The following is a 15,312-nucleotide window of genomic DNA, read 5'->3' on the forward strand; positions in this document are numbered from 1 at the left end:
AAATTTATTTTTCCTGATGGGAAGTTTGTCAGTTATCTGCATAATGCATTGGGAAGTAATCCCAAAGTTTTCTCCGGCTGTTTGCCATTGATGTTGCATTAACTTCCTTCTCAAGTTAAAAAAAAAAAAAAAAACTAATTCTGTAAAATACCTGATATCATTTCAAATAGACTACACAAATGAATCCTTTTTGTCTCATTGGATTGAAATGTTGCAGGCAAATATAAATGCTGTCTCAGTCATGATGTGGATCGTTGATGCATGGATCCCCATGTCGTCAGTATACATTAAATTCAGTTGCCTGCACTTAATCCTCACGTTTAAATGAATCTGGAAAAGTTATGGGGAAATTGTGCACAATTTGTGATGTATATAACAAATGGTGAATGGACTGCATTTATATAGCGCTTTTATCCAAAGCGCTTTACAATTGATGCCTCTCATTCACCCATTCACACACACACTCACACACCAACGGTGAAAGGCTGCCGTGCAAGGTACCAATCAGCTCGTTGGGAGCAATTAGGGGTTAGGTGTCTTGCTCAGGGATACTTCGACACGCCCAGGGCAGGGGATTGAACCGGCAACCCCCCGACTGCCAGACAACCGCTCTTACCTCCCGAGCTATGTCACCCCCCAAAATAACGCTATTGCACATTCACCGATAAATGACTATGCCATCTGTAAATGCCAGCATGTTAATGGTAGCAGTTGTCATAAAAACCACTGACAGTACTTAACGGGTGACAGGAGGTCAGATTCCAAGAGAGCTTTATTTTCAGCTATCAGTGGAGATCATTTAGAAACCTTCTGTCTGATAGTCATTTGATGAGTGATGCTTTTCTTTAGACTATAAAATGGTAAATGGACTGCATTTATATAGCGCTTTTATCCAAAGCGCTTTACAATTGATGCCTCGCATTCACCAGAGCAGTTAGGGGTTAGGTGTCTTGCTCAGGGACACTTCGACATGACCAGGGCGGGGGATCGAACCGGCAACCCTCCGACTGCCAGACAACCGCTCTTACCTCCTGACCTATGTCGCCGCCAAAATATTTCATGAAATTTGCGTTTTTGCCAAACCAGAATCCCACAACAGATAATTTTCCTAGTCCCGATTCGCCAAAGGGAAAGTGGTTGGTTTGGATACACATTACACTCATCTCAGACACAGCAGAAATGCAAAATACCCCTGAGGCATTTCTTTTATATACAGCATATTTCTGTTTGCATGATTGTAGCATTTGCAGTGTTTTCATAGCCAATTTTGTCCTGTTTTCTCTTGCCCTAATTCAAGTGCACAGTTGTGTGTGCTCAGTCCTTTCCCGTCTCTGTGTGTTCTTTGAAATGCTAATGAACATTGACTGCTAGCGTGCGCTAACAAGCACTACATTTAGCATCAGGGACCAAAGGAGTGGGTCTTGCCTGATGAGCCAGAGAGAACTCTTGATTTATACACTGATTTATAGATTTATCAGATACGCCGATTTGTATGCTAATTTATCTGCTGATTTATGTGCAGATCTATCCTCTGATTTATATGCTGGTTAATACTCTGATTTATACGCAGATCTATACACTGATTTATACACAAACTTATACTCTGATTTACGGGTTGATTTATACGCAGATTTGTCCGCTGATTTATACTCTGATTAATACACTGATTTATGCACTGCTTCTCTGGGCAGTGTTATTGCCTGTTCTGAGCTGCAGGAAGTATTTGGCCCGCTGGTGCAGTCATCCATTCCGAGAGCTGTGTTGCTATGCTGAGAAAAAAAATGCTTTAGCCCTCAAATTTAAAAAAGTGTTTAAGTGTAACAATAGACAATAGTTTAAAATCAATTTGACTCCAATCCTCAGTAAGTAACACATAACCACCCCTCACCGACCCCCACCCCCCCCACTTTATCCGATCTGTGTTCAGCATCAGTGCTTTCACTGTGTGTTTCAGATGGAGGCCGCCCCGTGTGATTTCTACAGGCTGAATTTTGGCCTCTTTCCCCAGTGTTTTGCAGAACTCACAGCGTGTCCTGTGTGTGACGTGTGTGTCTCTATCTCTCTCTCTCTGAGAGAGGCTGCGCTTAATTGGGCCGCGTTTCAGGGTGTGAGATTTTTACGAGCGCGATACTCTTGCGTAACCATCCAAAACATTTTGTGGGAGGAGTCCCTGGAGCTGACAGTCCCTACGCTGCAACCATGGAGACCGAACCCATTCACCTGTTTACATTCGAACAGACGCAGAGCGTTAAGTCACTGATTAATCTGAGCTTGAGCTTAGAGAGTTCAGACTGGACCACCGTGGACGGGTTTCCATTTTGGCACAACTCGGGGAAGCCAGTTGCAAACTTGCATACATGTATGTTAAACCGTTTGTGTTACATGCGCTAAATGGTGTGATGTATCAGGAAATTATTAGTTTTAGTTTTAGATCGTGTTGTTTTAATTAGTGCCCTGAATGCCCTCGTAAGAATAATGTAAACGTTGATTCCTGTCTTTCTTCTTCTTTCTGTGAAACTGACCATCGGTCGAAAGTCCCGGGTTAGAAAGTAAAATTCCTAATTAGTTCTGACCTCCTGACTGAACAGTTGTGCTAATTATCAAATCCAGGGGATTGGAACAAATACGGAGGAAGACTTTTTTACTTTCTGAACCTGGACTTTCCTTTCTCTGGAACTGACCGCAGTGAAGAAAGCAGGAAACCTGTTAAAAGTGCATCATTTGAGAATGCACTTGTTCCACTTACATTACAATACATTTATTTGGCAGATGCTTTTATCCAAAGCGACGTACAAAAGTGCGTACCATGGTCATTGGAACAACTACAAAACACAGGTTCGATAAGGTGCAACATTTACTTAAGAACACAAACTGTGGTATTGGTGAGCTTGCTTTCAGCACACAGCATGCAGGTTTATCCTCCGGGAAGGGGGGGGCACACGGGCTCTGTTAAAATGAGCACTTTTTTTTGACGGTGCCGATTCGTACCGCTCAGCCTCACCTTCACACACCTTGCGATAGCCGGTGGAGCTCGACACCGCTTTAAATGAAAGACAAACAATCCAGCGCTGCACTGAGTAACCTGCTGACTCAGCACAACGGGGAGGCCCGAGCGAGAGAGACAGAGAGAGAGAGAGAGAGAGAGAGAGAGAGACGTACTCAGAGAAAGGAAGGTCAGAACGGTGAGAGGGGGAGAGAGAGCGAGCGAGGGGAGGAGAAGGAGAGGGAGAGGGGGGGGAGAGAGGGAGAGAGAACGAGCGAGGTGGTGGGACAGGGAGAGAGAGCAAGTGAGCGGGGGAGAGGGAGAGAGAGCGAGCGAGGGGGGGTCGGAGAGAGACCGGGGGTGGGGGGTGGCGGCGTTTGGGGGTGGGGGAAGAAGCGGAAGGGTGCAGCACATTTCCCTGCCTGCTTCCTTCCTAATGTCCCTAAAAAGAGTGTGAAAGATTTTCCAGGAGACCGGGGGCTCTCACAGAAAGCAGCGCAGTGACTTCCCCCCAGATCCATTAACGGCTCCAGCAGAGAATACCCTACATTTAGTAAAAAGAAATCTCATTTTATGTATAGTTTTCTGTTTTTTTTGTTATTTAAGTTTGTTATTGGAGATTTGGCGCTGCTGTTATTTCTGATTTCTGACATCATTCATTCCAGTCGCTCAACATGCAATTTTCCTTCAGTGATAACAGTAATTTCTCAAGGCGGTGCTGAGTTATCGCACGTCTGCTTGTGCTGACAGGTCCCCCAGCCTCTGAGTTACAGCCGTAACACACTACTTTCTGAGGCTAGCAGGCTAGCAGAGATAGCTCCCCGCTTTCTGAGGCTAGCAGGCTAGCAAGCTAGCAGAGATAGCTCCCCGCTTTCTGAGGCTAGCAGGCTAGTAGAGATAGCTCCCCGCTTTCTGAGGCTAGCAGGCTAGCAAGCTAGCAGAGATAGCTCCCCGCTTTCTGAGGCTAGCAGGCTAGCAGAGATAGCTCCCTGCTTTCTGAGGCTAGCAAGCTAGCAGAGATAGCTCCCCGCTTTCTGAGGCTAGCAGGCTAGCAGAGATAGCTCCCCGCTTTCTGAGGCTAGCAGGCTAGCAGAGATAGCTCCCCGCTTTCTAAGGCTAGCAGGCTAGCAGAGATAGCTCCCCGCTTTCTGAGGCTAGCAGGCTAGCAGAGATAGCTCCCCGCTTTCTAAGGCTAGCAGGCTAGCAGAGATAGCTCCCCGCTTTCTAAGGCTAGCAGGCTAGCAGAGATAGCTCCCCGCAGAGGGTACCAGTCTCAGTTTCGTCTCTGTGCTCGGTTCAGATCCTTCCACAGGTGGGGAGTGCACAGAATGCACAGGTAGCAGGTAACAGGTGGGATCAGTGGAGCATGTAGTCCACAGCACTAATGCAGTGGCTTGTGTACACCAGCCAACGGCAGGTGCTGGGTTTTTCCATACCTGATAAGTTGATGCTGATATGGAGTCAGATCCAAATGGTACGTATAACCTGGCAGGTATACCCCTGCCATTGCCCATGGCCATGGCACTGGCCTCAGAGCTGGAGTTGGTCCCCGGGCGCTGCACTGTGGCTGCCCACTGCTCCTATAAGTAACTAGGACGGGTCAAATGCAGAGAACAGATAACCCCTCGGGGTTCAGTAGAAGTGTGACTAACGTATCTGTTGAGTGGAACAGGCTGTCACGATGTCCTGTTATTTACTGCTGCTCAGAGAAATATGAAGCGTATTTTCCAAGGAACAGTCATTTCCCATGTGCTTCCTATTTCTTGTGTAGAGGCTAGCAGACATGTACAGTGTTACTCTGGGTTGTATTGTATTTTCGCTGTTATTTAATGTGTGAAACTAAGCAGACATGTACAGTGTTACTCTGGGTTGTGTTGTATTTTCGCTGTTATTTCATGTGTGAAACTAAGCAGACATGTACAGTGTTACTCTGGGTTGTGTTGTATTTTAGTGTTTATTTCATGTGTATGGGCTAGCAGTAATGTACAGCCTTACTGGCTGGGTTTTGTTGTATTTTAGTGTTTATTTCATGTGTAGGGGCTAGCAGCAATGTACAGTGTTACTGTGGGTTGTGTTGTATTTTAGTGTTTATTTTATATGTAGGGGCTAGCAGACATGTACAGCCTTACTGGCTGGGTTGTGTTGTATTTTAGTGTTTGTTTAAAGTGTAGAAGCTAGCAGTCATGTACAGCCTTACTGGCTGGGTTGTGTTGTATTTTAGTGTTTGTTTAAAGTGTAGAAGCTAGCAGTCATGTACAGCCTTACTGGCTGGGTTGTGTTGTATTTTAGTGTTTGTTTCATGCGTGAAATCTAGCGGTCACGTACAGCGTTACTCACTGGGCTGTGTAGGACTGTGGTGTTTATTTAGAGTGTAATAAGTAGCATGGCCCTGCTCCTTAAAGAGACGAGCGTCTGCCCCACCTGCGCCAGCTTAAATTGCCAGGTGAGCTGCGGTGCCCGTAAGCAAAGACTTAACCTCAGCTGCCTCAGTGTGAAGAGTTAAGCTCTGATAATCCCTCTGGATGAGCTCTCCTGACAGGGTAATGTGGCTGTTAAAATTGGAGCCTTTCATTAGAGCCTTTTATATTTGTCTTTTTTGGGCACGCTGGCTTGGAAGTTTGTACGGCGTAAAGTTGCAGTTTTGTTGCTTTGTATCTTTTGGAAATTAGTTTCGTGTCAGTTCTCGCGGTTGGTATCATGCCAAAATGGCTTTTGCACAAAGGGACTCATTATATATACATTACCGATTTATAATTGTGCTTAGAGGGAGAGGAAGGTTTCATGATCACAGGATGAAGCAGGCTTACCGTAATCTTCTTCGTTTTTCTGCATCTGTTGTATAATTAATGATGTTTCATTTGTTTCTTTATTTCACACATTGTTTAATACAGTGTGCTTTGAGTGTTTCCTTCTGCTATTAATATCTGTTAGAGTGTGTATTTTTAATTCATTGTTTTCACTGTGCTGTGAACAAGAAAAGCCAGTGGAGTCTCAGTGTCACTTCCTGGTGGCTTTCCGTTTGGACTCTGTGTTCTGAGTTCCCCGAAATGAATGCATTTGGGAGAATGCTCATGTTTCTGAAATGAATCCTCATTCTGAAACTGAGAACGCCTCTTGTGTCCTGTCTGTGTTCCATCCGTGATCAGAACACTGCACTTCAGCAGCTCTTTATTTGTGTTTACAAAGCGAAGTCTTCGGACTTGAGGTCTAAGCCACATTATTGCTGTGAGCGCTGCAGTCATTGTGTCCCGTGCAGGGTGCAGTGCGTGGTGTCGGGTGCTAGCCGCGACCTTAGCATTCTTGACCTTTAACCCGCGCTACTCTTTGTGCGGGAAAGAGTTCACTGCCTTTTCACCCTCAGTGCGAGATCACAGATATGTGATTGGAATGTTCTCAACTGAACATTCTAATGCTGATGTCACAATCACAGCTGGTGACTGAAAGTGATGCTGGAGTTCTAGAACACTGCCTTTGAACTTTTAGAGAAAAAAAAAAAAACATTCCAGAAAAGCTACTCTTCAAAGGTGAGGGTTAATACCCTCTGTGAGCTCAGGCTACAGGCTCTGCTGTGGCTGTGGACTGGTGCTGTTAGCTTAGCACTCGGTAGCATTAATCCCCCCTCCCACTGCTGTGCACAGGGAAGGCACATCTGCACAGTACACAGATGGGCGTGTGCAGCCAGAGGTCAAGGGTCACACACGGTGGTGACACCCCTGGGAGGAACAGGAGAGCTGGACTCAGGGAGGCGCGACCGTTTGTGGTTTTCTCTGGATTTTATTAAGGCTCAGAGAAAGATTTCATAATCAATTAAAATAAACTAAAACACCTTCTACTTTTACCTGCACAGGATCCAGGTATCAATCATTTAAAAATAAAATCACAACAAACAGCTTTTCTGCCCGGTTGCTTCCCTTACAGTTTGAGTCTCCCTCTCTCTCATGTTTGTGTCAGTATGGGGACACCTACTGTGGAGAGAAGCTGTTTTTAACCCCTGGGCTGGTCAGTAATGTGACCCAGCCGTGTGTACCTGCTTAACCAGTAGGTGTGGCCCTCCAATTACCCCAGTCCTCTCGCTCTTTACACTCGCTCCGAGCGATGCCGCACACACACACACATACGCACACACACACACACACCACACGTGCACACACACATACACATACGCACACACACACACACGCACACACACACACGCGCACACACACACACGCACGCGCAAAGCGCAGTGTTAAAAGGCCCACTTCCCGTGAGGAAGTTTTCTTGCTTTGTTTTGTGGTGTAATTAAGTAGTCATGGAAACCGCGGAGGAAAACATGCTTAACTTGCAGGTTACTTTTTAAAAGAGAGCGTGTGCGGTGTAGCTTGAAACGAGTCGTCAGGTGACCGATTCGACCTATCCGTGTCCTGCTGGGTGGCTGCTGCTCTCAAACAGGAAGTGATCGCCTCAAGGGAGGGGCGTGGCCTATGCACAGAGTCTCCGCCCACCTGGGCTTCAGCTTCAGTCACCTGCAAAAAGTGACGCGACGGCTAGCCTCCCCTAATTGGCGGTTTTCGTTTGATGTTGTTCGTGATGCCTTCGTGAAGACGCGTCGTCATCTGAGTGTTCAGCGCCAAGTCCTGACGGTGACTGCCCCAGAAGGATCGAGTGCAGCCAGCTGCTGAAACTCCCCGTCGTCCATCGAGGAAGACGGGGGGGAAACTGAAACGTGCAGAATAAGCTGCTCTCTCCGTGTTTACATCTGCCCGCGTCACACAGAGCTGTGATGTGATTGGATGCGCTGTGAAAGGTCGGCGTCAAACGAGGTGAAAGTTCAAACGGTTTTGAACATTGAGCGTTGCGAGTCGATTTTGAGCTGCGCGTTACACTAGACGTATCTTTGCTGCCAAGTCGGACATCAGTGCTCCCTCCATAGGAAATGAATGGTTTGACGCCATTTTGAGGGTTTGGTGCTGATCATGTACAAGCAGCTAAAGATCGGCTCGCTCCTAATGGCGTATGGGGTGCTGCGGGTTTCAAACCGCACTGACCCACATGCGGTTTGCCCACTCGGCTAAAGACCCAGGTCCAGGTCCAGGTCCCCGGGCAAGGGAAGCGATCGCATTCTTACTGTTTATTCCGGGGTGACGTCGGCTCGCCCGCGGCTCTGAACCCCGATATGTTGCCCCGCTCTGAACTCTTTCAGTAATGGCAGCTCCATGACAGGCTGAGGCTGAGCACCTGCTCAGGTGGATGAGTCTCAGCAGGTAGACCTGTGCTCACCTCTGCTTCTGAGCAAACACACTCACGCACGCGTCTGCGTAGGAAGATCCTTATCTGAGACCTGTGTTGAAGTGGCCACTCCATGCTGCCCTCTGGAAAAGGTGAAGAGTTTCTGCTGGAGTGGGTCTGTCAATGGGTGATTTTATCAGAGAGAAAAGCCCCTGTATTAAAGGGCTTATGTGGGTTTTCATCCTTCAGAGTCCACAGTTCTGCTTGTTTGTTTTTAGACAATGCCAACGATGAATTCAGATCTTATCTTTGTATTTCATCCGGAGTGAGGACCATGGGTTAGGTGTGACTGGAAATGATGATGATTTTGAGAGTGTGGCAACTGAGCATTCTGCTGTCGTTTCTGTGCTGTCTCTGTAACATTGATGTTTATTGGCTGACTTGTGCTGTCACTGTAACACAGATTTTGATTGGCTGACTTGTGTTTCACTAACACTGATGTTGATAGGCTGACTTGTGCTGTCTCTGTAACACAGATGTCGATTTGCTGACTTGCGCTGTCTCTTGTCTGTAACACGGATGTTGATTGGCCGGCTTGTGCTGTGTCTGTCTGTAACGCAGTTGTTGATTGGCTGGCTAATAGCATGTTGCTTCTGCAGGTGGAGGATGAGGATGCGGACCGAGGCCAGCCCTGCAGCCGCTGTGGAGACCAGTGCCCCGGGTTCCGCATGCATGGCTGGAGGTACCGCTGAACGAACGCTTAACACAGCTGTCTGCTGCTCTCTGAGCTTCATATTCAGAGCTCCCGGTAGTAATAACACAAGCCCCTACACCCCTGTTACTCAGTCACGGTCCTCGAGAACTGATGGTTTTCCACTTGCTTGTTACCTGGGAGTCAGGTGTGAAGGTCAATCAGTAGTGCTGATTGTTCAGTTAATTACCTGGGAGAAAAGAAAACCAGGCCCGGATTTGGATTGAAGGGCCAGATTTGAGCTTCCATAATCTACAGCCTGGGTTTTCCCAACAGGGGGGCCTTGAAGGTACTGTGGGGGGGGTCCCTGGCCAGACTTGATATGCAATGACATTATATAAATTTGAGAAAATATTTAAAAAATCAAGAACATTTTTTAATCTAACCCTTTTTAAATTAGGATGGGGGTCCCCTGGACGCCTTTGAACTTCAGTGGGGGGTCCCTGGGTCAGAAAAGGTTGAAATGGTTAAGGTGACTGATATGGTCACCTTGACTTCCCCTGATAAAATGACGGGGACTAAATGAGATTTAACAGAGCTCTGACAGCTCTTTTGATCTGGCTGCATGTGGTTGCAGCGCTTAGACCAGAATGGAAAAAGAACAACGTGTGCACGTGATACTCATACCATCACAGGTATGGGAAGCAGCTGGGAGGCTTAGACCTTGGCATCAGTTTTCATGGATATATAACCGTTGGACGATCTCCAAAATCGTACGATAATTATCCTGATTTTAGAGACTGAAAAAAATCCCCTCCCCCCGAGAAAGAAGTGACCTCACATGTCCGGTTCATTCCACGACGCCATGGAAACGAAGTGAGCGTATAAGAGCTGTCGTTGTTTAACGAATCAGTGCAGTGCGACATGCTGCACGATGTTTTCTGAGCTGGGGGGGGGGGGGGGGTCTTATGGATTATCTGATCTGGCTTTGTGGATCATTTTAATCCTGATGTCCCCCCCCCAATCCATGCAGGAATTGAGCTGGGAATTGTGGTTTTCGTTTACGCTGCGGTGAGCTTCAGTGCAGCCTTTTGCCAGTTGGTTAGGAAGCGGGGAAGTTTTTCGAACGGCAGGACTGAATCTATACGCCAGCGACTGCGTGTTGCTTGGAATTTTTATTCTTCTGACTTGTACACACTAAAATGTTCTGTGTACAAATCAGCTCTTGCTATTATCAGTTCCTGTTAGACTCATACGTACTCTGCTAGAGTTAAATTAACACTGGTCATTTTACTGACGTTTGTTTGGTGTTGTTAGTGTGTGCGTGTGTGTGTGCGTGTGTGCGTGTGCGTGTGTTCATGTGCGTGTGCGAGTGTGTGTGTGTGTGTGTGTGTGTGTGTGTGTCAGTGTCTGAATGTGTAACAAGTAACAGCTGCATTTCACAATCAAAGTACAACTTAATTTGTCCATTCCACAGCGGCATTGTGGGATTTCTGTGGGCTTAATCTAAACACAGAATGACAACAATGTCCAAACAGCTGGTTATGTAAGAGAGCAGTGAGGTTCAGCAGAACAACAGGCTTTATCTCTAGTAGCCTCTGCCTAGCCTCTATCTAACAGATTTATTTTATATATTTGAAAATCGTCTTCTACAAAAACAGCTTTTGCATGACAAGAGACTTCTAGCTAAGTGAAAAGATACCGTAGTGCCTAATAAGAGTGTAATAAAGTGCAGATATCTGCGTTAGAGATGGGATACAGGACACAGGCTTGGCTTTAAACACGTTCTGTAATTGCTCTGTGCATTGATCTGTGTATCTGCAGGGATTATTGTGTATACGTTGTGGTATTTTCATATGCAATATAGGCAAACAAACTATTGTAATTATGTGTTTATCAGCCTGGCTCTGCGCTATGAAAGACAAAGAGGCCAGCACCATTCTGTTTTGGATTAGATCAGATTTATTAATGATGTTTGCAGATTTTAGCTGAGGGATGCGTGGTTGTGCAAACGCAAAAGACAACAAGGTGATCTCTGTCTGTCTGTCTGTCTGTGTGTCTAACTGTCTATATCTTGAGCCCAAGTCTTATGGCTGACAGTGATTGAGGAATGCCTGGCATTTTTATTCTGTACGATGTTTCCCCTGCCTTTGAGCAAACATGGGCTTTAAATGTGAATGTTTTTTTTGTGCCAGCGCCAGTGACGTGTCCACTTGGGTGCTGAGGGCAGTAAGTCTGAAGCAGGGCTGTAGGAGGACCTCGTGACCCCATGAACATTGTGCGTTTCCCGTGTGTTCCCTGTGACTGAGAAGCAGCTGCTCGCAGAGTCTACGCTTCCAGGCTGCCAGTGCGTTCCCTCTTTAGAAGAGAAAGCCGCTTGACTACATAGCTGGCATCGGCGACATGAAGCAAAAACCACAGTTTCTTTAGGTATGTTTGATTATGTCACATGCTAGCACTAAAATAAATAAGTGTCCTGTGATGGAAGCAGCAGCACTGCCATTTCACAGAGGTGAGCACCTCTTGAGTTTGAGTGCATTGCAGCTTGCCAAAAGCGCTGTACTTTTACGGTCTTATACTGTTTAGCTTGCGAGATGTTGGCCACATACAGCTGTGCATTTATGCCATACGTGTCATGTACTGTATATGTGCGAAATGCCGACTATAAAACCTCCCGTTCACATTCACGAGAGGAAGTGGAGGAACGAGAAAACGAAAGCGATCCTGGTGTCTGTCGCAGCCAAGGATTTGCTTCACGTTTGGCTAATTTAAAATTCAAATGAGAGCAGACTGGTTGCTCGCTCCGCTCTGCGGAAGGGGAACACAAACACTGCTTTGAGAACAAGTTCAGCTCGTTTCACTAGCTCTTTCCACGGTGGTTAAAAAAGGTTTTTTAAAAAGTTTAACAGCCAGATTTAGGGAGGTGATTTTTAATCGAGATATCGCGGGACGGAATTTGCCTCAAACGGGAGCTTGAATGGGGACAGTGGCCGGACCCAAAAGCGTGGGCGACACCTGCTCCTCCACGCAGAGGCACTTAGGAGGCTGGGGCTAGCTCAGCCGCTAACCGCTCACCGCTAAGGAAATCGGCACACTCATTAATCTCTTTCAATTAAGCCACCATGCTGGTGGTGTGGCAGAGAAATGGGGGGGGGGAGACTGTCCCAGCACAGCTGTACCCCCCCTGTCCTCATACAGAGGGGATTGAGTTAACACTGACCCCCTGGGTCCCACCAGCACGGGCCAGGGAGCGGAGGAGGGGGGGCGGGCCTAGGATCACCCACCCAATTAGGATGGATTAAATCAGGGAAAGGGAACCCCCAAAACCTGCTGATGCTTTACAGATAGGGGGTTCCCATCTGCTCCAGGGGCTGTCCCAATCTGGACCCAAACATGATGGGGCTCGGTCCAGTCACACATGACAAATGACCCATTCTAACATAACTAGTTTATTTTAACCAGCAGAGGCTTTTTTATATGTAAATAATATGTTATCATATTATGGGAAGTAATCGCTCCAGACTGTCATATGCAAGTACCCCTGGTTATTGCATCTGCCGATAAAAGCCTAAAAATACAGCACTGTGTAAAACTTAAATACTAGAGTGGAAAAAACAGATGTGGGTATCCTGGTGAGGATAATGATTTAAACCTCTGTAGATGTGATGCAAACAAAATGCATGGCATCTTGAATTTCTAGCACCTTGAATGCATTTTTGCATTTTTATTTTGTGTTTCTTGCAAGTCTGAAATGCTCGTTCTGCCTTAACCGTTTGAAGAGTAGGTTTTTTGAAATGTTTTTTTTTCTTCTAAACTCTTAAGTCAGTGTTCTAGAACTCCACTGCTTTCGGTCGTCAGCAGTGATTGTGACATCAGCGATAGAATGTTCAGTTAAGAACATTCTAATCACATGTGACCTCACACCTTACTGGTTTAAGGGCTTTAGGAAGGCTGGAGGGCACAGTCTGGCCTGGCTCTTACAGCGCGGTGGTCAGCAGAGAGTCTGACAGGGAGGGAAAACCATGTTATTGCTCATTTAATTCTCTCTCACCCCATTTAGTGACCCAGAGCCCAGCCCCCCATCTGTTTCACTGAGATGGATGGATGGATGGATGGAGTGAGTGAGTGGGTGAGAGTGGGATAAAGGGTAAAAGGCAGAGAGGACACTTGGGTTGAGAGTAAGAAAGAGAAGGAGGGCGGTAGACAGGGAGAAGGTCTGAGCTGATGTATAGATTTTATAGGGCGTGGCTAAAGCGTGAGAATGGAGTGATTGACAGGCGCGAGGGAGGTGGCTGGCCCCTGTACAATGAGTTCTTTATGTGCGGCTCTTGACTGACAGGTCAGCTTGAGAGTGATGGACACATGGAGTTTGTGTGTAACACTGCCGTGATGCAGGACCTTTTGGTAAAACGCAGTCCTCATGGTTAGCTCTCATCTGTCCGTCTTCCCTGTGTGATGGGGACCGTGCGGCATTGTGGGAAAGGAACTCAGCTGGTAGGCTGAAGTAAGCATGATTTCTAGGTGGGGCCCTAACATTGTACCCTTTGAAAAGGTACTTGACGTGTGTTATGGATACGTGTAATTAGATATGTTTAAATACGTTCGGTACGTAACGCTGGATAAGGGTGTCTGCCTATAAATAAACATTATAGAGTCATTACCTATACATAAACATTACAGAGTCATGTTTCTCGTGTGTGCCGACGAACTGTTTTACAACTGGGGAAGGAACTGTAACAGTACTGTTAAAATTACTGCATAATATAAAATGATTAAAAACTAAAGCTAAACGCACTCCAGTGCCCTTGTTCTGTAAGCAAGCTTGCATGTGGAAATCAGTCTGGTTTGCAATGCTACATACTCACCTTGTGTGAAGTACTGTAGTACTGAAGTTCGTTTCTGTGAGCACGTTTCTGTGAACACGTTTCTGTGAGCACGTTTCTGTGAGCACGTTTCTGTGCACGTTTCTGTGAACACGTTTCTGTGTACATCTGTGAGTCTGTATGTCTTGGATATGCGATTAGCACAGATATAGAATCTCCACAGGATCTCAAGAGGAGAATAATGGTGGACTGGTGCCAGTCTGGGTATAGTTTACATTTGTACAAAGACGCGGTACAGTGTGTGTGTCTGGGTGTGTGAGTGCCTGTGTGTGTGTGTTTGTGTTTGTGTGTCTGTGTGTGTGTATGTGTGTGTGTGTGTGCATGACTGAGTGTGTGTGTGTGTGTGTGTGTGTGTTCCCCTTTCTCTTCTGTGCCTGCTGTGCAGTTGTAAATGTGTGAGTGGGAGGGGCAGGAGAGGGGGTGAAGTATCATTGTTGGGGGCCTCAGTGCCACTTGGGGAGAGGGAGAGAGAAGGAGGGAGAGAGAGAGGGAGAGGGAGAGGGAAGGAGAGACAGAAGGAGAGAGAGAGAGGGAGAGGGAGAGGGATGCAGTACAAGATCCTGTACAGACTCCTCCGCCCAGCCTCTGGACAGTGTTGTTGACATTGTGACATGGCGTTCCTCTTCCACGAGCCTGCCTGGGCGACTCTGTCTCCGTGGTGAGAATCAGAGCTCAGACTGCAGAACTCAGCAGGGAGTCTAACGATGTTTGAGAAGCAGTACGCAGTTCTGTGTGGCTTGGACGAAAGGTAAAGTTCCCGAAACCTTATTTCTCTTCTTCCGCGCAGAGCAGTTAGTACAGTAAGTGTGTTTTCGTTGCGTTCTCTGTTCTAGGCAGGGCTTCATTACTGAACCGAACTGCCCCCATTTCATGCAGCTCTCTGAGCAGGACCAGCTGGGGTATTAAAGCCACGGAAACTCTCTGCCTTCTGCTGCAGGGGCATTAAAAGTTAAGCTCTTTACGGGTTCGCTGCCTTCGGACATGTTGCCATCAGATGATCTTGTCTGTGTTTACGGCAGTAAAGGCAGTATTCTTCTTCAGGTCTGTCACCAAGAAATCGTCAAAGGGCACTTTAATGGGGAACGCTGAGCCTTTAAGAAAATTGCGTATTCGATTTTTATGTTCGGTGAAATGAGATGTCAGAAAATGTGTGGTTATTTTTATGTTACCATTTAGGTTAGCCCTTTGAAGAGTAGGGTTTTTGGAATGTTTTTTTTTTTTCTTTCCAAAATTCAGTGTTCCAAAGTCAGTGTTCTAGAACTCCACTGCTTTCAGTTACTAGTTGCGATTGTTACATCAGCATTAGAATGTTCAGTTTAGAACATTCTAAGCACGTGTTTGTGACATGACGTATACCTCAAAGAGTTCAGTGAAGTCATGTTTGCATTGCACAGTATTGTCCTGGTAACGGACACGAGGGGAAACAAGAAACGGCAAATTCAGGTCAACGTGCACATGTCCAAAAAAAAATCTGCCCTTTTGTGTTCAGGAAACTTTGGAGGAGTGGTCTGGCTGTCACAAGGCTGCTGAGGCTCGGGTCTGGATTC

At 46.6% G+C, this 15,312-nt stretch overlaps 1 protein-coding gene across 4 annotated transcripts in view; it reads left to right on the forward strand.

Annotated features, from left to right (window-relative positions):
• The window catches only part of prickle3 (prickle homolog 3), a 38,863-nt gene that overhangs the window by 3,399 nt on the left and 20,152 nt on the right, over positions 1 to 15,312 (forward strand). For 2 of the 4 annotated variants that reach the window (XM_064300529.1, XM_064300528.1), the window contains exon 2: positions 8,851 to 8,933. The exons of 1 other annotated variant lie outside the window; for it this stretch is intronic. In XM_064300529.1, coding sequence (XP_064156599.1) covers positions 8,851 to 8,933 — 83 coding nt within the window. Of the gene's footprint in view, positions 1 to 8,850; positions 8,934 to 14,276; positions 14,514 to 15,312 lie in introns of those variants that run through there. One more of the 4 variants, XM_064300530.1, reaches the window with a different exon arrangement.

The sequence above is a fragment of the Anguilla rostrata genome, chromosome 11 (assembly GCF_018555375.3).
Source record: "Anguilla rostrata isolate EN2019 chromosome 11, ASM1855537v3, whole genome shotgun sequence".
In the NCBI taxonomy this organism is placed as follows: domain Eukaryota; kingdom Metazoa; phylum Chordata; class Actinopteri; order Anguilliformes; family Anguillidae; genus Anguilla; species Anguilla rostrata.